The 24,827-nt window shown below is 45.1% G+C and overlaps 1 protein-coding gene across 1 annotated transcript in view; it reads right to left on the reverse strand.

The window, feature by feature from the left end:
- Positions 1 to 24,827, reverse strand: part of BLK (BLK proto-oncogene, Src family tyrosine kinase) — a 51,115-nt gene that overhangs the window by 8,566 nt on the left and 17,722 nt on the right. Inside the window, exons 4-10 of the mRNA XM_060259871.1 lie at positions 15,248 to 15,341; positions 12,743 to 12,841; positions 10,513 to 10,616; positions 9,375 to 9,524; positions 6,594 to 6,746; positions 1,350 to 1,529; positions 352 to 428 (exon numbers count right to left, since the gene is read on the reverse strand). Coding sequence (XP_060115854.1) covers positions 352 to 428; positions 1,350 to 1,529; positions 6,594 to 6,746; positions 9,375 to 9,524; positions 10,513 to 10,616; positions 12,743 to 12,841; positions 15,248 to 15,341 — 857 coding nt within the window. The remainder of the gene's footprint in view (positions 1 to 351; positions 429 to 1,349; positions 1,530 to 6,593; positions 6,747 to 9,374; positions 9,525 to 10,512; positions 10,617 to 12,742; positions 12,842 to 15,247; positions 15,342 to 24,827) is intronic.

Consider the following 24,827-nt stretch of genomic DNA (forward strand, 5'->3'; position numbering starts at 1 on the left):
TTATCTGGGGAACTTATTATTCAAGCTGTTTCCACCAGCCTCAAGGTCAGCCGCTAGTGAAGTAAAGATTAGGCACCTGGACTCTAAGACGTGGGGTGGGAGGGGGTCCCGCCGAAAAACTCCATTCCCGTTTTGCTTTGCCGCGCTCATGTGCTTGAAATGTAACGGTTGGGGCGAGGGTTTAAAAGGAGACTCACTGGTGTACTGCCTTAAGATGCTTATGGAATAAACTGCTGAAATGTTGGACTGTATTATTCCTTGATTTGAGGTCTTGACACATCCTAGCATCCAGATACAAGAAATGATCCAGATTTCATTCTGGCACAGCTTGTGCTGGGCCAGTTTACCCACCTGGGCTGACATATCTATAAGTTTTGGAAGAGATAGCTTGTTTCCTTCCGCTGTCTTCAAGAAATCCAGCAGGCATCCTGCAAGGGAGGAAAAACAAAATGCTCTCTGAAAGCACTGACCATGCCAGTGGTTCTAAGGAGTATACACATGGACAGCTATTATGGGAATGATCATCAGTGTGGTCTTAAAGGTCTGCACCCTTCTGAGTATATTGAAATCAATGTATTTAGAAGAGCATAACTGCATTTTGGATTGCACTGTGAGCTTCTACAACATCAAACTTTATTTTGGTGAGAGTCTCTCAAAAAGGAAGAGGTGAAAAGAAAGCAACTTTAACTATAAATGCATTCTCCAAGCCATCAGCTGGCTTGGCTTGGAGAAGTGATTTAAAGAGACAGATGCCTTCTCCAAGCCATCCAGTGGGGCAGTGGGGGCTTCGAGAGCCACACAATATGGCTGAAAGAGCCACAGGTGGCTCCTGAGCCACAGTTTGGCCACCTCTGCTCTAGTGTTTAAAATAATCCTATTGCAGACTCAGTATTGCTTACAGCAAAAACAGTAGACTCCATCTTTCAGCAGCTTCGACTTTTAGACGCCAAGGTGGATAGGCTCTTTGCTGGGAGTAAAAATGAGGAAAGTCTGGGGTAGTGATGCTCTGTATTGTGGGTACTTGGGGGGGGCACAGTGGGAGGGCTCCTAGCCCCACTGTTGGACCTGCTGATGGCCCTTGGGGTTTTTTGGCCACTGTGTGACACAGAGTGTTGGACTGGATGGGCCAATGGCCTGATCCAACATGGCTTCTCTTATGTTCTTATGTTCTTATACCACCATACTTCAGCAGAGAAAAAAAGAAAAAGCAACACATAAAAATATCCATAGTATTGCTAGGGAAATATAGCAAAAAAGTTCTGGTGGAATCTGGTGAAACATCAGTCTCTGTATTCAGCAGCAGATCAATACAAATCTATACAGAGCTGATAATTAAACAAGACACTTACCATTGGCCATGTATTCTGTTACGATGAAAATGGGCTGCTGTGTGACGACAGCATGCAGTCGAACCAGTTTGTTGTGCTGAAGCTTTTTCATTAGGTTGGCCTCAGCCAGGAAAGCATCAGGAGCCATGCTGCCTTCTTTCAGCATCTTGACTGCTACTTTCACATTATTCTTGTAGTATCCTATAGGGGAAGATTTTTCCATGATTTAGTTTATGGACACTCCCTGTGCTCAACCCAAAGCTGCTGGCATTTTTGTCCTTATCCTTGATGAACACTGTAAATATTCCCTGTACATAGAAGACTAGCATATCAGGTTAGTCCAGAAATCTTCTCAATGTACTGTTTTTCTGTCTGGAGGGATTTTGCCCCACACACCACAGGAGAGTATACCATCAGGTGACCTCCAACTGCCATCTGAAATAGCAGCCCAGACAAAAGTTTATCACCTCCAGAAAAACAAGCCTACTGTGAGGATTTATTTTTTTAAAGGTTGGAGGACAAGGACTGAGACCCAGAATGGTAGAAACAATCCTGAAGTAACATCACTGAAAGAGTTCATAAATATCATTCCCTGTTTGAGCAAAATGAGATATTCCTGAGGAGGAAGAGGGCATGACCCCTATTCCTGATGACATTGTGGAGGCCTATTAGGGATGCCAGCCTCCAGGTGGGACCTGGGGATCCCCTGGAATTTTAGCTCATCTCCAGACTACTGAGAAAGTGGATGTTTTGGAGGGTTGACTATGTGACATTGTACCCCACTGAGGTTCCTATCCTCCCCAGCCTCCATTCCCAAATCCCCAGGAGCTTTCCAACTTAGATATGGGTACCCTACCCACCATCCCCTACTGGTGGCCAAGAGGGACATGGCAACCCTAATTGGGATTCATAAAGGGATAAAAACAAAGAGCAAAACTGATCAAAAAGCTACTGTTACCTACAGGTGATCCTAGATGGCTGCCTAGGACAACACATTGTAGGGACCAGTGTTTCTGTTGTAGGAATATCTGGCTTTCTCTCCCCTGCACTACCTGTGCAAATGCAGTTGACAAACAGCAAAGGGGGCACAGAGCACATGGTGCTAATTATTGGCACCAAAAGGCAAGGTTGGGTAGCTGTGGAGGCCAGCCCTCTGAGGTGGCTGCTGCAGATTTGGTCAGCCACTGCTGCTGTAACAGACTTCTTAATGCAATCTCCAGAGCACCTTCCTGCCCCCAAGCAATTCCCTGTTTAGTCAGAGTCTGCCCTGCTGTAAGGCTGAATTTGGAGGTGTAAAGAGATAGAGTAAAAAATAAAATATGTAGTGCATGCTGTAACTATTGCCCACCCTGGGCCAAAGGATGGCCCAGGCTAGCCTGATGTTGTCAGATCTCAGTTGCTAAGCAGGCCCTGGTTAGTATTTGGATGGGAGACCACTAAGGAAGTCTTGAATTGTTACACAGAGGCAGGCAAAGGGAAACCACCTCGGAATGTGTCTTGCCTTGAAAACCCTCTGGGGTTGCACTAAGTCCGGTGTGACTTGACAACAAGCAAACCAAAACCAAACTATTGACTAAATAAAAAAACAATTGTGAAATTGGTTAAGAGGCAACACAAAGGGCCATTCTAATCACACAAGGGAAGATTCCCATGGAAAGAAGCTGGCTGGAACACAATGAAGTTCTCAAACACAACTCTGTTACTAAACTCCTAAAACTCCGAATTACTTCAGTGTCTTATTCCCTTTAGATCAATGCCCCTTCTTTGGGGTGAGGATCAGTCACCTTTGAAAGCACCCTCATGGCAACCCAGCTTTGTGAAACCAACAACTTTCCTCCTTGTGCAGGGTCTTTCTATGCACTTTCTCAACAGTGGTTGGCTCCCATTTCCCCTCCAGAGGGCATCAAAGCAATTCCAATAAATTGCCTTGCTCCAAGCCCCAAAATCATATTTGCATATTCCTGTCCTTTTGCTTCTCCAGAGAACTCTGGGGATTGTACATGGTTCTCCCTTTCTCCATTTTATTCTCAGAATAACCCTGGAAGATAGATTAGGCTGAGAAAAAAGTACTGGCTCAAAGTCTTGCAGTAAGAATCTAACCAAAGGTGGCATTTTTCACAGGTATATGGCTAAGTGTCATGCCTGTGTAGTTAGATGCTGAAGATGACCACTTAGCATGCAGGTTTTTGCTCCACTAGCATAGAAAGAAACTTACTAGCCAAAATTTTTACCTTGATGGGGTGGGGCCATGATTCTAATGCAGGGGTGGGGAACCTTTTTTCTGCCAAAGGCCATTTGGATATTTATAACATCATTCACGGGCCATACAAAATTATCAAGTTAAAAAACAGTGCTCCATCGAGGGAAAATGATTTAGGCCGGCAAAATTAATGCAAATAATTGTTTTTCTATTTGAAGTCATGTGGGGAGAGCCTAATCTAGCACACACGGCCCACTGCCCTAGGCGAATGCTTAGGTCCAGGGCTTTTTTTGTAGAAAAAGCCCGGCAGGAACTCATTAGCATATTAGACCACATCCCCTAATATTAGCATATTAGGTCACACATTCTGGGATAACTGAGTGCAAATTGAACTGGTGGTAGCTGGCTCCCACCCCCCACCTGTGCCACCTCTCCCTCGCTCCCTTCCTTCATGTAGCTGCTCCCAGAAGACCTTTAAAGGCACCCACATACCTCAGGAGCAATCCTTCACAATGCCCACCACTCAGGCTCCACAAAGAGAAAGAGAGAGAGGAAAAGAAAGAGAGAGAGAGGAAGGAAGTAATGGAAATAAAGAAATGGGGGGAAGAAAGGGAAATGAAATGGAGGGAAGAAAGAGTAATAAGGAAAAATAATGGGGGGAAGAAAGAGAAATAAATGGAAATAAAGAAGGGGGAGGGAATGGAAAGAAAGGAAAATAAAGAAATGGGAGAAGAAAGGGTAAGAAAAGAAAAAAAAGAAAGGGGGGAAAGAAAGGGGAATTAAGGGAAACAAAGAACTAGGGGGAAGAAATAGAATGAAAGGGAAATAAAGAAATGAGGGAGAAACTTACCTGAATTGTGACAGTGACTTTTCCAGGCCCCACAGTGATCCTGGCTGGCCAGCCTGCCAGGTCATAGGGTGGCCACCACGTGGCTCAGCTTGACCCAGCAATCCCCGAGGGCCAGACCAAGTGATCTTGAGGGCCGTAAATGGCCCTCGGGCCTGACGTTCCCCACCCCTGTTCTAATGCTTGGAACAAGGGTAATGGGGAAATTGAAAATCTCAGATGATTTCAGAAAATTCACAGAGCACAAAGGCAACTGCCTTCCTCTGTTGTCATTCCACCTCCCAGCAACTGGTATTCAGAGATATACAACCTCTCAGTATGGAAGTTCCATTTACCTATGATGGTTATCATTAGGGGAGAAGGAGCAAAAAAAATCCCCACTGTCTGCTTTTTGCATCTGGGTGTTATGTGCTGTCAAATCGCTTCTGACTTACAGTGACCTTATGAATTAATGACCTCCAAAAAGTCCTATCACTGGCAACCTTGCAAACCAGAGGCTGGGGTCCCTTGACTGAATCAACCCTTCTCATTTTGGATCTTCCTCTTTTCCTGGTGCCCTCAATTTTTCCTGGCATATTGTCTTTTCCAGTGGGTTTTCTCTTTCCATGATGTATAATAGCCTCAGTTTAGTCATTTCGGTTTCTAGGGAGAATTCAGGCTTGATTCGATCTGGAACCCACTTATTTGTCTTTTTGACAGTCCACGGTATCTGTAAAACTCTCCTCCTACACCACATTTCAAATGAATCGGTATTCTCCCTGTCAGTTTTCTCCATACCATGCTTAATTTTATAAACATATGTCATGTCCCTTCCTCATACTTGTGTTTTTTTAAAACCCAAAATCTCTACCCTTTTAGCTTTTCCTTATTTTATTTTTTTTAATTTATGTTATTTATAGTTTGCCTTTCTCACAGGGACTCATGGCAAATTACACATAGTGAGTCAGCACAATCAAAATGAGGCACTCAGTAACTTATGCATTTGTACAGGGGTGGTCAAACTGCAGCTTGACAGCCACATGTGGCTCTTTCACACCTATTGCGTGGCTCTTGAAGCCCCCACCACTCCTGTGGTGAAAGCTTGGAGAAAGCATGTGTGTCTTTAAATCATTTATCCAAGGCATTTAAAATTGCTTTATTTGCACCTCTCCTTCCCCATCTTCCTTCCTTCCTTCCTGTGTGGCTCTCAAACATCTGCCATTTATTCTATGTGGTTCTTACTTTAAGCAAGTTTAGCCAACCCTGCATTTGTATTTCAGTGTGGAACCATCACAAAGAACTGAAGTACACCATAAGTACGAACATGACATATTAAACAATACAGAAATTACGTATATAATAGGATCCTACTTACAATAAGCTATATGCAGCAGTATAGACCACAGTGTCAATCACTTATCTAAGTAAGCTTCTGAACCCTTTTTGTACAACGCAACCCTATTATCTGTGCTGAAAAGCCCTCTTGAATAGTGGCGTTTTGCATAGTTTGAGGAAAGCCAGATCATTCCTGACCTCCTTGGACAGGCCGTTCCACAAGGCAGGAGCCACAATGGAGAAAGCACATATATGGGCAGTTGTTGATTTTGCCCATTTGCAAGTTGGCACCTACAGAAGCCTTTGCTGACATGAGTGAAGCTGTTGTGGCAGAGCATAGGGAGAGACGCAGTCCCACAAGTAAAAGTGACTAAGGCCATGAAGAGCTTTGTATGTGAAAGCAAACACCTTAAACTGAGCTTAGTAACAAATGGACAGCCAACGAAGAATCTACAGAATAGGAGTAATATGCATGCTCCCGTTTTTAGTCATGTCATGGCATTCTGGAACAGTTAGTTTCCAAGTTGATATTGAGGGAAGACCAATGTGTTGTGCATTACAGTAATCTAGACTTGATGCTACTGTTGCATGGATCCGGGTGGTCAGGTCATGTGTATCAAGATATGTGGCCATCTTACAGGCTAGGATGAGTTGGCAGAAAGTGCTTTATTAACTGTATTAACTGGTTTCTCCAGTAACAAAGCTGGCACTTAGGAAAGGGCCTAAGTTGATGACCAGAGCAGCCAAGGAAGTTCATAAATCTATAAAACACCCTGAGCCCTGACTATTTGGGGCTTCAGGGGTAAAAAACCCAGCACTTTAAATTGCATCTGGAAATTAATTGAGCAAAAGCTTACAGATCTTGCACTGCTCTTCAGAAGAGACAGTACCATCCTACACTTACCCATCCACACCTCCCCGAACTGGCCTGCACCCAGCTTCTTGACGAGTTTCAGAGATTTCCGAGGGATGTCCCATTCATCTGTGCCCCAGGGTCTTTGTGGAGCTACAGATTTACATGGTGCTCTTAGCCTCTGGCACAAACCATCTTCATTAGCTGCAAAGTACACAAAACATGAAGGAAGAACAAGTTAGGCTGAACAAGTTTCAGAGGATGCTGCAAGGTGCCAGTGTGTTTTCCAGGACCTTGGTCAGCAACCCTTTTGGTCAGAAGATCACTTTTAGAAAGGACAGAGGCCAAGGCTGCTGATACCGCCTCCATGTCAAGTTCCACTAGAGATGTTTTTCTGACATTTTTTTAAAAAAAACTTCTTGACTGGCAACTGGGAAAGCAGACAGCATCCTTCAGTTGCTGGTCTTTATTCCTGGTGTAATAAAGTAATGTTTCAGTGAAGTATCACAGGCAAAAATACCACTAATAGAAGCTTTTGTGGTAGATTCCCTCATATAATTCCTCAGTACCCTCCTATTCATCAGGAGCAGTGTTTTGCGATTGTCAATGTGCTGCAGTGGGAGATGAGAGGCAGACAAGTTCTATGCTGCCATTGGATAACATAATATGGATCAAACCCAGTATATTTGCATTTTGAACCATACACAAATACATTAAGTTAAGGTGTGTGTCTTTGCTGCCGTCTTCCTGTATACCATATAGTACATCTCAGAAACCACACTGTGTTCCCATGCATAAGATGAAGATGGAGAAGATATTGGATTTATATCCCACCCTCCACTCCAAATCTCAGAGTGGCTCACAATCTCCTTTATCTTCCTCCCCAACAACAGACACCCTGTGAGGTCTTTCAGCTGAGGGCTGAGAGAGGGGCTGAGAGAACTCTCACAGTAGCTGCCCTTTCAAAGACAACCTCTGCCAGAGCTATGGCTAACCCAAGGCCATTCCAGCAGGTGCAAGTGGAGGAGTGGGGAATCAAACCCAGTTCTCCCAGATAAGAGTCTGTGCACTTAGCCACTACACCAAACTGGCTCTCTAGAATATGATGTGCAGCTTCTTTTTTTAAGAGTCAGTTTATATACAGACTTGCTAAAATATATGAAAGTGAGCCCTTCTAAGCTCCCATAAGACATTACAGCAAGCTTCAGTGTTGGAACGGGATGATAAACAGAGGCACAGAGTTTTTAGCCTGTTGCACATCACATGTTTTTAGTGTTTGCAGAAAAGAAGCTTCAGAAAATGAAAATGTCCTGATAAGGCCTCTTGCAATTAAGGGATAATGTGTTTCATTTAGTTCCTCATTTCCCTCTGTACCTACCCGTCCACCCCTTCTTTCTTCTTCTTTGCTTTCAACTGCTATTTCTGCCTAGTGGTGGTGAGCTGTTGTATGAATTCTACTGACCCACATATCATACAGAAAGAAGGTCGCTTTGCAGAATCTGAGCTATCAGATTTGGATGCCATTTTCGAGGCATGAAACAACTCTCATGTAAAGTCATGCATGTAAAGTAGGAACATTGATTTGCATTGCAGAACATTTTATTCCTCTCTTGAATAAGCTCCTCTGCTTGAATAAGACTTGCCTGCAAGATCTGAACTGGGTTATACTCCCAAGTGTTTTGCTTCTCTCCAGCAACTCAACTCGTATCTATTATTTTATTTATGTATTAAAACATTTATATCCCACTTTTCCTCTTGGTTCAACACAGCTTACAATCTTGAGCTTTTAACAACCCCAGTTGAATGGCATCACAGAATGCATTCTTTCTTTTTTCTTTTTCCAAATTTTAATTTTAGAACCACATGACATAACTTATCAGGGTACATCATGACTCAATATGAGCATATCTTATAAAATATCAATAGAATAGATCAGAGGTCCCCAACCCCCGGGCCATGGACCAGTACCAGTCTGTAGCCTGTTAGCAATCAGGCCGCAGAGCATGGCAGAGGCACTGCATCACTCCTTCTGCTCACTCAGGACCTGGGTGGACAAAAGAGGAAGCACCACCTCTTTCATCCACCTGGGTCCTGGGTGGGTGGAAGGGGCAGCAGTAACCTTTGCCAACCTCTCATTTAAAGACCCCCATGGAGAAGCAGGGACAGGGCATGGACAGGGGGACAGCCTGGGGTGGCAAAACCCCCAGCACCCCCACACACACAACGGTCTGTGGAAAAACTTACTTCCATGAAACCGGTCCCTGGTGCCGAAAAGGTCGAGAATCACAGGGATGAATCAAAAGAGAAGAAAAATCGCACCTTACAACATAAACCATGCTCTATATTCATTATTGCTAGCCAAACAAAAAATTTCAGTCAGATAATCTATGACAGGGTTCCACACTTCCTCAAATGACTTCTTGTTTAAAGGGTGGACCAACAAAACAAAAAATGGATTTTGGATTATTTTATCCATTAAACAGATTTTTCATATTTTCCTTTGCCACTTTTCTATAGTTGGACCTCTAGAATCTTTCCAGCATGATGCAATAACTAAATGGGCTGCCGCTACCAATTTAGAAATGATCAGCTTTGATATATTGATACCTTTCCATATATCAAATAGCCAAAATTGGATTGATTGTGGAGGCTTAAATGTAGTTATTATATATATCGCTTCAAGCACTTGTGTCCAAAAAACTTTATTTTGGGATATGTCCACCAAAGATGTAAAAGAGAACCCATCTGGCAGAATGCATTCTTCTATTGGGCAAATCTCAGTTCTTGAGCTTTAAGTCTAGTAACCCACAAGCTGTTTGAAGGGTAACTTACTGGAATAATGCTTGACAAGTGCCTGAATGGAAGGGAAGGTAATTCTAGGGCAGATGTAACATCCTCCGTTGCCCAACGTATGAATCTTGTAATGTTTGATGATGTCCCCTTGAGACGAGCTGTTGTCCCTAACAGAAAGGGAAAAGGCATCTGCAACAGGAAAATGGAAAATACTTGTTGGTGTCAAGACAGTTTCTTACAGTGTATCTTCAGTGAAAAGAAAATTTTCACCACAGAGAGCTTCATTTTGCAAGCTGCACCCATCATGCAAAACACTCAAATCTGCATTTATTTGCTGGTTAGGAATAATTTAGTGGACATAAAGTTTTTGTTCTGAGGAGGGAAGCAATGTATCCTAGAATCAATAGAAAAATGTACAGGGCATGATTAAACCACAGCTTCAGAGTGGCAATTCCAATCCAGTTTGGCTCTGCTCCCCTGAAGGGCTTTAAAAAAACAGCCGGGGTGGGGGGTGGGATCCTCAGTGCAATCCTAAATGGAGCTATACCATTCTAAGTTCATTTAAATCAATAGGCTTAGAAGGGTGTGACTCTCCTTGGTCTGCACTGCTAGCAATAAATCTTCTCTGTAACATGTAGTTGGCTCCCAGATGAGGCATATGTCGAGTTTACTGGGCATAATTTCACAGTGTGTTGTAATGGTTAGAGTGTCAGACTAGGATCTGTGACAGCCAGGTGAAAATTCCCACTCTGGGTGACCTTGAGTCAATCACATCCCCTCAGCCTAACTTACCTCACAGGGTTGTTGGGAGGATAGAACGGTGGAGAGCTGAGCAGTTTAAGCCACTTTAACTTTCCATTAGAGAGAAAGGCAAACACTGAAATAAAGATTTGTCGACAGTTGCCAAAACAATTTTATTTGTAATTTATTTGAAATATTTATTAGCCACCGTTCATCTTTATGGAGCTCAACGCAACTTAAGAGATAAATAAAATCAAATATGTAAAACCAAAATTTAAAATCACAGTTTAGGATTGCTTTAATGCTTTAATCCATTCATCTGACAGGGGGAAGTGCTGGATTTTGAAGTCATTCACCCTATTGAGGGAAGGGAAGGTGATTTGGAAAAAAATGGAAAACTCAAGCATCCCCTGAAAAAACATTTCCAGCTTCTCACCTGGATTTGTTTCACTTTCCCTTATCAAGAATGAACCCACTGCATTGCCTGGTGCCATGAGTAGACGTTCAGTTTCTTTTCTGCTAAGGCCTTTAAAAAACCACCTAGGAAAGAAAAGAAGAAGAAAGAAAAAAAGGGTTAGAGCACGATTAATAACTGGAAGCCCAGGAACAGCCACAATGGCTGTGTGTGTGTCTCCAGAAACCTCCTCATCCTTGCTGCTTCCTACACAATAAATTGTGTTTGCAATCAAAAGAACTGCTCCCTTCATGCAATTTATAACAATCCTCAGCTCTCTATGATTGCAGGATGCAACCTATATTTACTAGTAGTGTAGTATTAAAAACTTATATTTGAAAAACAGTTGCTAAGTTTTCAGGGCCACCAAGGTGGCTTCTTAGCAAAGACTAGGGACAGAAGGCAATGGATGGAGGGAAAGGCATCAATTTATAGTTTGGCAGAGGAGTGGGTATCATAATCATGAAATGAAGGAGCTGTGTAAGGAACTGAAGCCCCATACTCTGTGTAATCTGGTTCTTGGGCCCCCTCCACCCTGTAATGGCCTAGATGCTTCAGTGGAAGGTTAGGAAAATGCTTAAAAATGAAGGTTGAGATTAGGGCTGCCAAGCCCCTGGTCCAGGCGGGGATTCTACCACCTGGGAGGTTCCCAGCCTGCTGGCCCACATTGGGACAGTGGGGGGAACCTCCCCCTACATTGCTGGCATGATGACATCACCCAGAAGTGACATCATAGCGCTGGCACACAGAGGCCACTCTAGGCATTTCCGGGGAAACTCTGGTTTTCCTGGACACTGTAGCCATTTGGGAGGGGAAACTCTATGGTACAATAGGTACCATAGAGTTTTCCCCCTCCCAAATGACTAGGAAAAGAAAGGAAAGGTCCCCTGTCGTTTCTGACTCTGGGGTGATGTTGCTTTCACAATGTTTTCACAGCAGACCTTTTTACGGGGTGGTTTGCCATTGCCTTCCCCAGTCATCTACACTTTCCCCCCACAAGCTGGGTACTCATTTTACTGACCTTGGAAGGATGGAAGGCTGAGTCAACCTCGAGCCAGCTACCTGAAAACCCAGCTTCCACTGAGGATCAAACTCAGGTTGTGAGCAGAGCTTAGGACTGCAGTACTGCAGCTTTAACACTCTGCGCCACGGGGCTCTTCCCCAAATGACTACAGCATCTGGGAAAACCATAGCATTTTTCCAGAAATGCCTAGAGCGGCCGCGCGTGACATTGCCAGCATGATGACGTCATTTCTGGGTGAGTAGATCCAAGTGGGCAGCCGTGTTGGTCTGAAGCAATAGAACAAAGCAGTAGACAAGTTGGGGTCTGCGTTTGTTAGTTAGTGTTGTTAACTGGGCTGAAACAACATTGGAGGGTGATAAAAAAGCAGATTGATGTCGTAGGTGTGAAGGGCCCTAAATCTGGGTAACATTCTGCTTTGTTAGTTTTGGGTTTAAATAGAGGGCACAGTTACTCAAGAGGTTATAACATCATTATAGTTTGCCATTAGAAAAAAAGGAATACATTAAAATACAATGGAGGATGGGTTAGCATATGTAATAAGATAAACAGCCAATAATCCTTATTTGAGTATGAATACAACCCCCCCCCCCCCAATATTCTGATACACTGTTCTAAAAGAGAAATACATTGGAATACTGTGGATGTATAGCTATACTCAGTGAGAGTTGGTTTAGCATATGTAATGAGATAAAAAACCAATATCCCTGTTCAGTCCTGGGGAGGTGTTTGTTCCAAGTTTCATAAAATTTGTAATTCAGCAATTTCTCTCTGTTCTTGAAGTTCCTTTGCAGTAAAACAGCTACTTTGAGGTTACCCACTGAATGCGCAGGAAAGTTAAAGTGTTCTCCCGCAGGTTTCTCAGTTCTGTAATTCCTAATGTCAGATTTGTGTCCATGTATCCTTTGGCAAAGGGTTTGTTCTGTTTGCCCTATGTAGAGAACTGAAGGGCATTGTTGGCATTTAATGGCATATATAATGTTGGAAGATGAACAAGTGAATGAGCCTGAGATGGTGGTTTGTTCTACTTCCGGGTGACGTCATTGCAAAAGTCCTCCGCTCCAGGACACAGGGGACTTGGCAACCCTAACTGGGATTCCTTAAAATCACAATCAACTATCTGATTCTATGCTTGGGTGATGTAAAGACAAAGAGGCCCCTCCTCACCCCATATGCAGTTCATAAACTTACTTTTCTTGTTCCAGGCTATTAACACAGGCCACAAAATTACTGGGTATGTAGCCTTTCTTTCCAGTAGTAAGTGATTTTGCTAACCACCAGTCCCCTTCGCTGTGAAGAAGGCAAGGTAAAAATAGGTGAATAAATGCATGCTGAAAGAAAAAAGAAACAACTAAATAATATGTTTATTCTGGTCACTGGGGAATGATGCCACACAGGGCACAGGGTTTTTAATAATCTTTAAAAATGAGGATCCAGCAGTGGCTTATGAGCACAACTCCTGGCTGCTAACACTGTCAAGGGGAAGGGAGGGCTCGAATGCTTAGCCATACTGCCAAACACTGGCTGAGAGGGCACAAGCTCAGGTTTCCAGCTACAGCCAGGACTTCTTTTGTAGCAGGAACTCCTTTGCATATTAGGCCACACACCTCTGATGCAGCCAATCCTCCAGGAGCTTATAGTAGGTCCTGTACTAAGAGCCCTGTAAGCTGTTGGAGGATTGGCTACATCAGGAGTATGTGGGCTAATATACAAAGGAGTTCCTGCTACAAAAAAAGCCCTGGCTACAGCAAAGGGCAAACCCCTTTAGTGGCAATTGGAACTGATAATTCCATACATCTACACCAGCTGCTAGGAGCGCAGATTATGCCATACACAAACTGAGGCACTCAACAGTAGAGGTCCATTGGCAGTGACCAAGACTGTGCAGTGCGGAAACCAGTATGACACTGGGCTATACAGATCTCTAAGGGCTTCTACACAGGCTCCAGAATGAGAGCCAATACAGTCGCCTGGTCTTCTGAGGCTTAGCCCTTGAGGTTCATGGAGGGGAGCCTGAAGTTAAGGGGCAATGTCTGGTGGGATGGGTTGGGAGATAGTAGTGCCTGGTGGAGACAATGGATGGCACTTAGCTGTTCAGGAGCATAGCTTGATTTAGGGCTACCAGCAACCGGGGGAGGTGGGGGGAGGAAATGTCTTTCCCCTTTAATAGAGACTGTTTGAAAATGGACAGCTGGAACTTTTCAGGGCATAAATATCATGCAGTAAATAACATCCTATTAAGCCATAAAGACAGGGAGCGGGAGAGTCAAATCAACATATAAGCATGTGAAAAAAATGGCAAAAGCTCCCCAAACCAAGGGGTGGGGGGAAACCTGCTAGCCACTTTGAGATTGGCCCTCACCAAGGTCACATTCATTTCCTTGGAAAGCCAAAGAAAAAGGCAATTCCCTGAAGCTTCAGTTTCCTGGCAGCCCTCACCATTTATCTCAACACCACTTATGAAACAAGCTTAGTCTTTAAGGAGCCATCTAGAGATGCTAGCCTCCAGGTGGGACTTGGGGATCTTCCAGAATTACAGCTCATCCCCAGACTACAGAGATCAGTTCCCTTGGAGAAAATGAACTAGTGCACTCTATGGTATCTGGCCAGTTAAGGTCCTTGTCCTCCCCAAGCTCTATCTCCAAATCTCCGGGAGTTTCCCAGCCTGGATGTGGCCATCCTACCCCCTCATCCCCCACCCCCTCACCCCCACCTCATCCCTCTCTCATCGTCCTCTCTCATCGTCCTCATCGTCCTCTCTCTTTTGATTTGGTGGGTGATAACAAACTCCCATAGTTAAATTTCCTTTGGGGCCCTCTATTTCAACCCAAAGCATTTCTAAAAGTGAATCTAATTCTCTTACCTCAGTCTTACTAGACCGTATATCCTCTCTGACATACAGAGCCATCCCACCCCACAGGTCCATCAGTGGCTATTAGCCACAGTGTGTGTGTATATATAAAATTTTTTGCCACTGTGTGACACAGAGTGTTGGACTGGATGGGCCATTGGCCTGATCAAACATGGCTTCTCTTATGTTCTTATGTTCTTATCCCTTGCTGGTAGACTGAGCGGATCTGGCAACTCTACAGCCATCCTTAGTATTATGTTTAAGCTGTTCAGCTGGATTTTATTGCTGGACAAATAAGTCCTTCCTCTGCTAGGAGGCTGTGGATGCAGCCTACTGCATAAACTACAGCAAAATGCTGAGTTTTAATTGGGGAGGCACCATGGTCAAATTCCCTGCTGCCCAGAAATTCACTAGGTGTTTTTTGTATCTCACAGTGGATGTTGCATGGAGAAACTGAGGCTTTCCAATTTTTATTTTTATTTGTTTACTCAGGGAATTTTTAACATTCTGTGTGCTGCTTGAGGGATGGAAATAAAGGTTAGGGTTAGGGTTGAGGTCCTTGTCCTCCCCAAGCTCTATCTCCAAATCTCCGGGAGTTTCCCAACCTGGATGTGGCCATCCTACCCCCTCATCCCCCACCCACTCACCCCCACCTCATCCCTCTCTCATCGTCCTCTCTCATCTTCCTCATCGTCTTCTCTCTTTTGATTTGTTTAAAAATACACAAATGCTAGATAGATAAGAGTGTTCTAATAAGAGTTGTTCCACATTTGGAGTTTGTTTTTTTCTGCATTATAGTAAGGAGCAGTCTGTCTGAATCAGTTAAGAGCTTGCCAGTTACTGACCTGCAAAGGACTTCAAATTTCTCTCCTACAGTCAGCTCCAAATCTCGGTCACTTGAGGAAGTGAAATCATAGAGCGCAATCACAAGGTGTTTGTCTATAGCACAAGAAAAGAGGAAACAAAAGAGATTGGGTCTAAAATGAATCAGGTCAGAAGTATGCTCTTTGAATATATAGGATTTAGAATTCTTTGCTGCTAGAGAGGGAGCTATGCGTGTTTGTGTAAAGATCCATCAAATCACAGTTGACTTATGGTGACCCTGTAGGGTTTTCAGGGCAAGAGATGTTCAGAGGTGGTTTGCTATTGCCTGCCTCTGTATAGCTACCCTGGGTTTCTTTGGTGAGCTCCCATCCAAATACTAACCAGGGCCAACCCTGCTCAGCTTCCAGTATCTGAGGAGATCAGGCTAACCTGAGCCATCCAGGTCAGATCAGGGAGCCATGGACGATCATAAGAAGTTATGTGGCTCTTTTTTGCTCCATAGGGCCACACCGCCCAGTATTTTCTGCTCTAATTGACAGCAGCCCTCCAATTTTTCGGTCAGAAAAGGTCTTTCCCAATACCTGCCATCTTAAGTGGAGAACACTTATATTGAGCATATAAAAGCATGTGTTCTGCTGTTGGGCTACAGTCTTCTTCTCTTGTTGGGCAAAATAAAGGGGATCAGATCAGGATCAATGTAGATCTACTCACTTTCTGGAATCAGCAGTTGACCCAATCACAGAAAAATTGGGCAGGCCAGCAAAATATCTGCTGCCACCCAATGCTTAGATGAAATAAGATTCAGGGCCAAACTAGGAACATGGTAGGACAAGGCAATCTTGTCCCCTTCCCTGCACTGTTTCAAGTGTTGAAAAAAACTTTGTGGTTAGGGTGTCAGACTAGGAGACCTGGGCTCAAATCCCCACTCTGCTACAGAATTGTGCGGAGTGACCTTGGGTCAGTCACACTCTGTCAGACTAGCCTACCTCACAGGGTTGTTGTGAGGATAAAATGAAGCGGAGAAGAATTAAGTAAGCCACTCTGGGTCTCCTTTGGGGAGAAGAATGGGGTATATATGAAGTGAATAAATAATGAATGAATGAATGAACACAACAACCATATAACAGGCAGCACCAAGCTGTGAACAGAGCCCCCCCCCCAAAAGAGTAGCACAGTATTGCAAATATTTAACAGTGTAAGAGAATATATATTACAAGGGAGGCCCTGCAAAACTCACAGGGGGGTCCTATCTCCCCCCTTCCCCCATTGATGAGCTATCATATCCAGGACTCACCTTGGAGCCCAGCCATGGTGGCAGTGGTGTCTGGGAGTCACATCAAGCCCAGAGTGGCTCCTAGCATCTGCTGCTGCCATGGCAGGGCCCAGGGCTCCTAGCATCTACTGATTCTGCAGCTGATCCTGGAGAGGGTTCCATCGTGTGCTATGGTAGCTGCTGGATCCAGAGAGCTCCTGGGGTCCACTGCCACAGCTGGGCTCAGCAGGGCTGCTGGCCTTCTCCACAATGCAACTGCCAGTCTGCTCTAACACCATGGCTGGGCCCAGTGTGGCTCCTGGCCTCCTCTGCTGCTGCAACCAAGCCCAACATGGCTGCCAGTCTCTTCAGGTGCCATGGCTGGGCTTGGTGTGGCTGTCAGCCTCTGACTGCTAACCTCCACTGCTGGGCCAGGTTGGAACGGCTCCTTCTTGGCTCAGCAAGCAACCTGGCTGTGCAGCCAATGCTGCCGGGCCCAATTTATTTATTTATTTATTTATATTAAGATTTATACCCCGCCCTTCTCACCTAAGTGTCTCAGGGCGGCTGAACCCTGGGCTATGCAGCCACTGCCACTGGACCCAGCACCACCACTGTTGATTGCTGGAAGTAAGAGCATTCCCTGCAACTGTGCAGAGAACACTGTTTTACTTTGAGGGATTTAACTTCTCTGTGTATTTAAAAAAACCCAAAACATTTCAGATTTCTTGGCACACTTGGGGAGTTCCCAAAGCAGGCAGAAAGATCTGTTTTGCCTCCATGTGGCCCCAGTCTACAGATTTAGATATCCACAGATTGCAGCCATGAGTGGCTAATAGCATATAGATGTAAAGGTTTTCCTTTTTAGTCACAGTCACTTCACTTTGAGACAGTGTGTTAGTCGTTCCTTGTACCGTGAGCAAAAAGAAGGACGTTTCATGTGGGAAGTTGCATCTTTCTGTAGCAATAGTCTAAATCTGAGGAAGAATTTCCTGACAATGTGGTGTGTTTGACATTGGAAGTCTCCCTCATGACATGATGTATACTTTGTCATTAGGTGTTTTTGAGTATCAGTTGGAAATCTACTTTTGGGGGACATTATAGCTGTAATTTCTGCATTGGCAGGGAGTTGTACTGGATGATCTTGGTGGTACTTTTCAACTCAGAATGAATGAATGAATAAAATTTCAAGTCCCCACAGGACCTTAAAAATGTCCAGGCTATAAGTGTTAATGAGTCTAAGCTCACGTCATCGGATAGGTGTTCATCAGATATATTTGTTGAGCTTTAAGGAAAAGGAGGAAGAAAGCCATGACATTCTCCTGAAGAGCAGTTGGTATTAGGGATGCAACTCTCCATGTGGGACCCCACCTGGAGAATTACAGTTTATCTCCAGATTACAGATATCAGTTCTCCTGGAGAAAATGGATGCTTTGGAGGGTGGACTTTATGGCATTATATTTCACTGTGGTCCCTGTCCTCCCCAGACTCCATCCCCAAATCTTCAGGAGTTTCCCAACCTGGATCTGGCCATTCTATGCTTTCATCCTCCACCAAATCATAGAATCATAGAGTTGAAACAGACCTCTAGGGTCATCTAGTCCAACCCCCTGCACAATGCAGGAAACCCACAAATACCTACCCCAAATTCACAGGATCTTCATCACTGTCAGATGGCCATCTAGCCTCTGTTTAAAAACTTCCAAGGAAGGAGAGCCCACCACCTCCTGAGGAAGCCTGTTCCACTAAGGAACCGCTCTAACAGTCAGGAAGTTTTTCCTAATGTTGAGCCGGAAACTCTTTTGATTTAATTTCAACCCATTGTTCTGGTCCTACCTTCCAGGGCCACAGAAAACAATTCCACAGCATCCTCTATATGACAGCCCTTCAAGTACTTGAAGATGGTGATCATATCACCTCTCAGCCGCCTCCTCTCCAGGTTATACATCCCCAGCTCCTTCAACCTTTCCTCATAGGACTTGGTCTCCAGACCCCTCACCATCTTCGTCGCCCTCCTCTGGACCTGTTCCAGCTTGTCTATATCCTTCTTAAAATATGGTGCCCAAAACTGAACACAATACTCCAGGTGAGGTCTTACCAGAGCAGAGTAAAGCGATACCATCACATCACGTGATCTGGACACTATACTTCTGTTGATACAGTCCAAAATTGCATTTGCCTTTTTAGCCAACGCATCACACTGTTGACTCATGCTCACTAAGACCCCTAGATCCTTTTTGCACATACTACTGCTAAGACAAGTCTCTCCCGTCCTATAACTATGCATGGAATTTTTCCTACCAAATTGCAGAACTTTACATTTATCCCCGTTAAAATTCATTTTATTGGTTTTAGCCTAGTTTTCCAGCCTGTCAAGGTCATCTTGTATCCTGTTTCTGTCTTCTACTGTATTTGCAACCCCTCCCAATTTAGTATCATCGGCAAATTTAATAAGCATTCCCTCTATTCCTTCATCCAAATTGTTTATGAAGATGTTGATCAAAACAGGTCCCAGGACAGATCCTTGAGGCGCTCCACTTGTCACTCCTCTCCAAGAGGATGAGGAACCATTCACAAACACTCTTTGGGTGCAATCTGCCAACCAGTTACAGATCCACCTAACGGTAACAGGATCCAAACCACATTTTACCAACTCATCAACAAGGATAGTATGTGAAACCTTATCAAAAGCCTTACTGAAATCAAGATAAACGTCTACAGCATTCCCCTGATCCATCAAGGTAGTCACTTTCTCAAAAAAAGAGATCAGGTTAGTTTGACATGACTTGTTCTTGAGAAACCCATGCTGGCTCCTAGTAATCACATTCATTCTTTCTAAATGTTCCAGGACCAACTGTTTGATGATTTGTTCTAAAACTTTTCCAGGTATAGATGTCAAGCTGACGGGTCGGTAGTTACCCAGATCCTCTTTTTTCCCCTTCTTGAAGATAGGAACAACATTCGCCCGCCTCCAGTCTTCCGGCACCTCTTCTGTTCTCCAAGAATTCTCAAAAATAATAGCCAGAGGCTCAGAAATTGCATCTGCAAGCTCTTTTAGAACTCTTGTTTTTACCCAAATGCTAGAGCATCAGCTGTGCAATATGCCCTGTGCAATAATGTCACTTCCAGGTGATGTCATCGTGCTGGGCACATTGGGCACTGGCAAAGCTCTTTGGGGTGAGGATTCCCCACTAACCAGCTCTGTACCAGTGGGTTGGGGTCCCCAAAACCAGGGGAACCCCTGCTCCCAGCAGGAGGCTGGGAACCCTACCTAAGAGTTGCAGTTTTCTTACAAAGGAATTTAGAAAGAGACTACTCTACCAGGACTTAATTGAGACTTAGGTTTTCTGTCTTATTACCAATGCTTATTACCATGCACTGGCACCTTATCGACTACATTCTGGTGCGCCAGAGAGACCTTCGAGATGTCTTACACACTCGAGTAATGCCCAGTGCAGAATGTCATACGGATCATCGTCTTGTACGCTGCAATCTCCGTCTTCACTTTAAACCCACACCCAGGAGAGGAGGTATCCCTCGGAGGAAGTTTCAAGTTGGCAGTCTCCAGTCAGCCGAAGTTAAAGCTGCCTTCCAGGCAAAACTCCAGTCAAGAATTGAGGACCCCAGTTGCCCCACAGACCCTTCTCCAGAAGCACTCTGGGAACACCTAAAAACTACCGTCCTGCAGATCTCTGAAGAAGTCCTCAGGTTCCCCACAAGGAAGAACAAGGACTGGTTTGATGAGAACAATCAAGAGATCCAAGATTTACTGGCGAAAAAGAGATCTGCCTACCAAGCACATCTTGCTCAGCCCTCCTGTCCTGGGAAAAAAGCAACCTTTCGCGCTGCATGTAGCAACCTCCAGCGCAAGCTTCGAGACATTCAGAACGAGTGGTGGACCAAGCTTGCAGAGAGAACCCAGCTGTGTGCAGACACTGGTGATTTAAGAGGGTTCTACGAAGCCCTGAAGGCAGTATATGGTCCATCATATCAGGCTCAGAGTCCCTTGCATAGTACAGACGGCCAAGTTCTCCTCACAGACAAGGCATCCATACTGAACCGGTGGTCAGAGTATTTTCAGGTTCTCTTCAGTGCCAACCGCGTAGTTCAAGATTCAGCAATTCACCTCACCCCACTTCAACCAGTGAAAACAGAGTTGGATGAGATCCCCACCCTAGAAGAGACTGTTAAAGCCATCAAGCAGCTGAAAAGTGGCAAGGCAGCAGGAGTTGATGGAATTCCACCAGAGATCTGGAAGCATGGGGGCACAGTACTACATAGCTCACTTCACAAAGTACTTGTCACCTGCTGGGAACAAGGCAAATTACCACAGGACTTTCGCAATGCAATCATCATCACCCTATACAAGAACAAAGGGGAAAAGTCAGACTGCTCCAACTACCGGGGGATAACCCTGCTCTCCATCGCAGGCAAAATCCTTGCCAGAATACTCCTGAACAGACTGGTGCCCACCATTGCAGAAGAACTCCTCCCAGAGAGCCAGTGCGGCTTCAGAGCTAACAGGAGCACCACCGACATGGTATTTGTTCTCAGGCAGCTCCAAGAGAAATGCAGGGAACAGAACAAGGCTCTGTATGTGACTTTTGTCGACCTTACCAAAGCCTTCGATACCGTTAGCAGGAAAGGCCTGTGGCAAATCTTGGAACGTTTAGGATGTCCCCCAAGGTTCCTCAGCATGATCATCCAGCTACGCGAAGACCAGCGAGGCCATGTCAGACATTGCAACGACCTCTCGGAGCCCTTCCCAATAGGCACAGGTGTAAAGCAAGGCTGCGTTCTCGCTCCAACTCTCTTTACGATCTTCTTTAGCATGATGCTTCAAAGAGCCGCAGTAGATCTAGATGATGACGATGGTGTCTACATCCACTATCGCACCAATGGCAGCCTGTTCAACCTGAGGCGACTAAAGGCCCACTCCAAGACGATGGAAAAACTCATCCGAGACCTACTGTTTGCTGATGATGCTGCACTCGTCTCCCACTCGGTATCAGCTCTGCAGCATATGACGTCCTGCTTTGCAGAGGCTGCCAAGCTATTCGGCCTAGAAGTTAGTCTGAAGAAGACAGAAGTTCTCCACCAGCCTGCACCCCAGGAAGATTATCACCCTCCCTGCATCACTGTGGGTGAATCAGTTCTGAAAACAGTCCAGCAGTTCAGCTACCTGGGGTGCATCATCTCCTCAGATGCCAAGATCGATAAGGAGATTGACAACAGGCTGGCAAAGGCAAACCGTGCATTTGGCCGACTGCACAAAAGAGTGTGGAACAACAAGCATCTGAAAAAAGGCACAAAGATCAATGTTTACAAAGCGGTTGTGATGACAACCCTCATCTACGGCTCCGAATCGTGGGTTTTATACCGTCATCACCTGCGACTCCTCGAGCGCTTTCATCAGCGCTGCCTTCGCACCATCCTCAACATTCACTGGAGTGACTTTGTGACCAACACTGAAGTCCTCAAGCGGGCGGAGGTTACCAGCATCGAGGCACTGCTGTTGAAGACGCAGCTGCGCTGGGCAGGGCATATTTCTAGGATGGAAAACCACCGCCTTCCCAAGATTGCCCTGTATGGCGAACTCTCCACTGGCCATCGAAATAGAGGGGCACCAAAGAAGAGGTACAAGGACTCCTTGAAGAAATCCCTTGGCACCTGTCGCATCAACCATCACCAGTGGTCTGACCTAGCCTCAGTCGCAAAGCATGGAGACACACCATCCACCAGGCTGTCTCTTCCTTTGAGAACGCACGCATAGCTGGTCTTGAGGACAAAAGGAGATTGAGGAAGAATCGCACTGCTACAGCACCAATCCTAAATCAGACTTTTCCCTGCAGCCACTGTGGCCGGACCTGCCTGTCCCGCATTGGTCTTGTCAGCCACCAGCGAACCTGCAGCAGACGTGGACTATTGCACCCTTCTTAAATCTTCTTTCGCAAAGCCAAGCCGAGAGAGAGACCAATGCTGATTTCTCCATGCCTACTCCCCCTTTGCAAATCACACCTAATCCAATCACACCTGCAATTGTCATTCACATTCTAGTTGTATCTGAGGAAGTGAGCAGTGATTCACAAAAGATCATACCCTGCCACAAATTTTGTTAGTCTTTAAGGTGTTACTGGACTCTTGCTCTTTCCTACTGTAATTTGTATTGTCTTTGATGCCTGGAAATTGCACTGGAAATTAGGTTTTGATTGAAAAGCAAGATAAAACCTGCCCCAGTTTGAGTCATCCTCTCTGATTTGTGATGCTTTTCCCTGCACAGCTGAGGTTGCCATCACAACAGGTGCTCCTCCTCTGTCCCCAGGGCATTCATGGTCAATTGCAAACCTGATCCTATTGGATATGGCAACAGCAAAGCCCTCCCCTCCCCACCGGGAATGGAAGAAGATCTTTTATGGTGTGGATATTTGTGTGTTAATTAATGCATGTCAAGTGAGACACCTTCTATATATAGATGCCCAGGAGACAGATAGTTTTAAATCTCACTTGATCTGACCTTTTCAAACAAAACTGTTAAGAGGCTTCCTCCTTTTCAGTGCAAAGTCACATGGCTTAGGAACAATACAAAGTTTTGTGAGAACAGGCTCTGGCTAGTTTTCCTTTCAGATTTACTGGAGAAACCAGAAAAGAGAAGGAGCTAATTTAGCAAGTCAAGAACTCAAAGCTGCTTTTATCTATGAGGAACTTGGCGTAGAGTTTCAGCAGGTTCAAATGGGGCGCAGTTTTGAGTATTCCTAATTCAGAAAGAGAAGGTTTAATATAAACCAGGGTTTATCATGACAGTCTTCCAAAGCTTAGTTTAGAAACAGGCACCATTGTATTTTATGAGTATGCAGCAGGTGTATGCATTACTTCCAAACGAATGATATCCCAAACTGAGAAAGCACCATTCATAAAATCTGTTAGTGTAACCATGATTAATGTTCTATTTGATCATTAGTCACTGCTGCTCCAGCAGTGATTCCACCAATCACAGGTAGCTCATAAAGTGTTGCTGATGGGTAAAGGGGCTGTCCCATGCAGATACTTGGCTGATGAACAGTTAGCAATGCCTGGGATAACGCAGTGATGCTTGCCTCTGTGCCAGACATTGCTAGCCATTCAACAGCCACATACCTACATGATGCTGCCAAGGTTGCCACTGTTGCCACCTGATACTTGTCTCACCATTCAAGGCAATTCGAGTGCTATTAGCCCATTCTCCTGAACGGTCACATCAGTGTGGATCCGTCTCCCAGAGGATGTCAGGAGATCACCTACCCTACCAGTTTTTAGAAGAGACTACAAGATTGATTTCTCACTAGCAGTTGCTCTGCCCCCGGGCTTCTGCTTTCTCTGGCCCAAGTCATCAGTTCTCCACCAGCTGCTGTGCTTGAACCGGAGAAAGAGGGAGGGGGGCAGGGAGAGCAGCTGCTAGTGAGGAATCAGTCCAAATTTGTTAGGGTTGCCAGGTTCAACTCAGGAAATATCTGGGGACTTTGGGGTGGGGCCAGGAGAATTTGGGGGTGGTGCCAAGAGCAAGGTTGTGACAAGCACAACTGAACTCCAAAGGGCATTCTGGCCATCACATTTAAAGGGACAGTGCACCTTTTAAATGCCTTCCATTTATTGGAAATAATAAGTGAGGGGCACCTTTCATAGGACTGGACCCCTGGTCCAATCTTTTTGAAACTTGGGGAGTGTTTTGAGAAAGGCACCATATGCTATGCTGAATTTGGTGCCTCTATCTCAAAAAACACCTGCCAGAGCCCCAGATACCCATAGATTATTGAAAACAAATCTCTCTCTCTCTCTCTCTCGGCTTGGCTTCGCGAACGAACGAAGATTTAAGAAGGGTGCAATAGTCCACGTTTGCTGCAGGCTCGCTGGTGGCTGACAAGACCAATGTGGGACAGGCAGGTCCGGCCACAGCGGCTGCAGGGAAAAGTCTGATTTAGGGTTGGTCCTGTAGCAGTGCGATTCTTCCTCAATCTCCTTTTGTCCTCAAGACCAGCTATGCGTGAGTTCTCAAAGGAAGAGACAGCCTGGTGGATGGTGTGCCTCCATGCTTTGCGATCTGAGGCTAGGTCAGACCACTGGTGATGGTTGATGTGACAGGTGCTAAGGGATTTCTTCAAGGAGTCCTTGTACCTCTTCTTCGGTGCCCCTCTATTTCGATGACCGGTGGAGAGTTCGCCATACAGGGCAATCTTGGGAAGGCGGTGGTTTTCCATCCTAGAAATATGCCCTGCCCAGCGCAGCTGCGTCTTCAACAGCAGTGCCTCAATGCTGGTAACCTCCGCCCGCTTGAGGACTTCAGTGTTGGTCACAAAGTCACTCCAGTGGATGTT

Source organism: Heteronotia binoei, chromosome 1, assembly GCF_032191835.1.
Source record: "Heteronotia binoei isolate CCM8104 ecotype False Entrance Well chromosome 1, APGP_CSIRO_Hbin_v1, whole genome shotgun sequence".
Classification (NCBI taxonomy): Eukaryota; Metazoa; Chordata; class Lepidosauria; order Squamata; family Gekkonidae; genus Heteronotia; species Heteronotia binoei.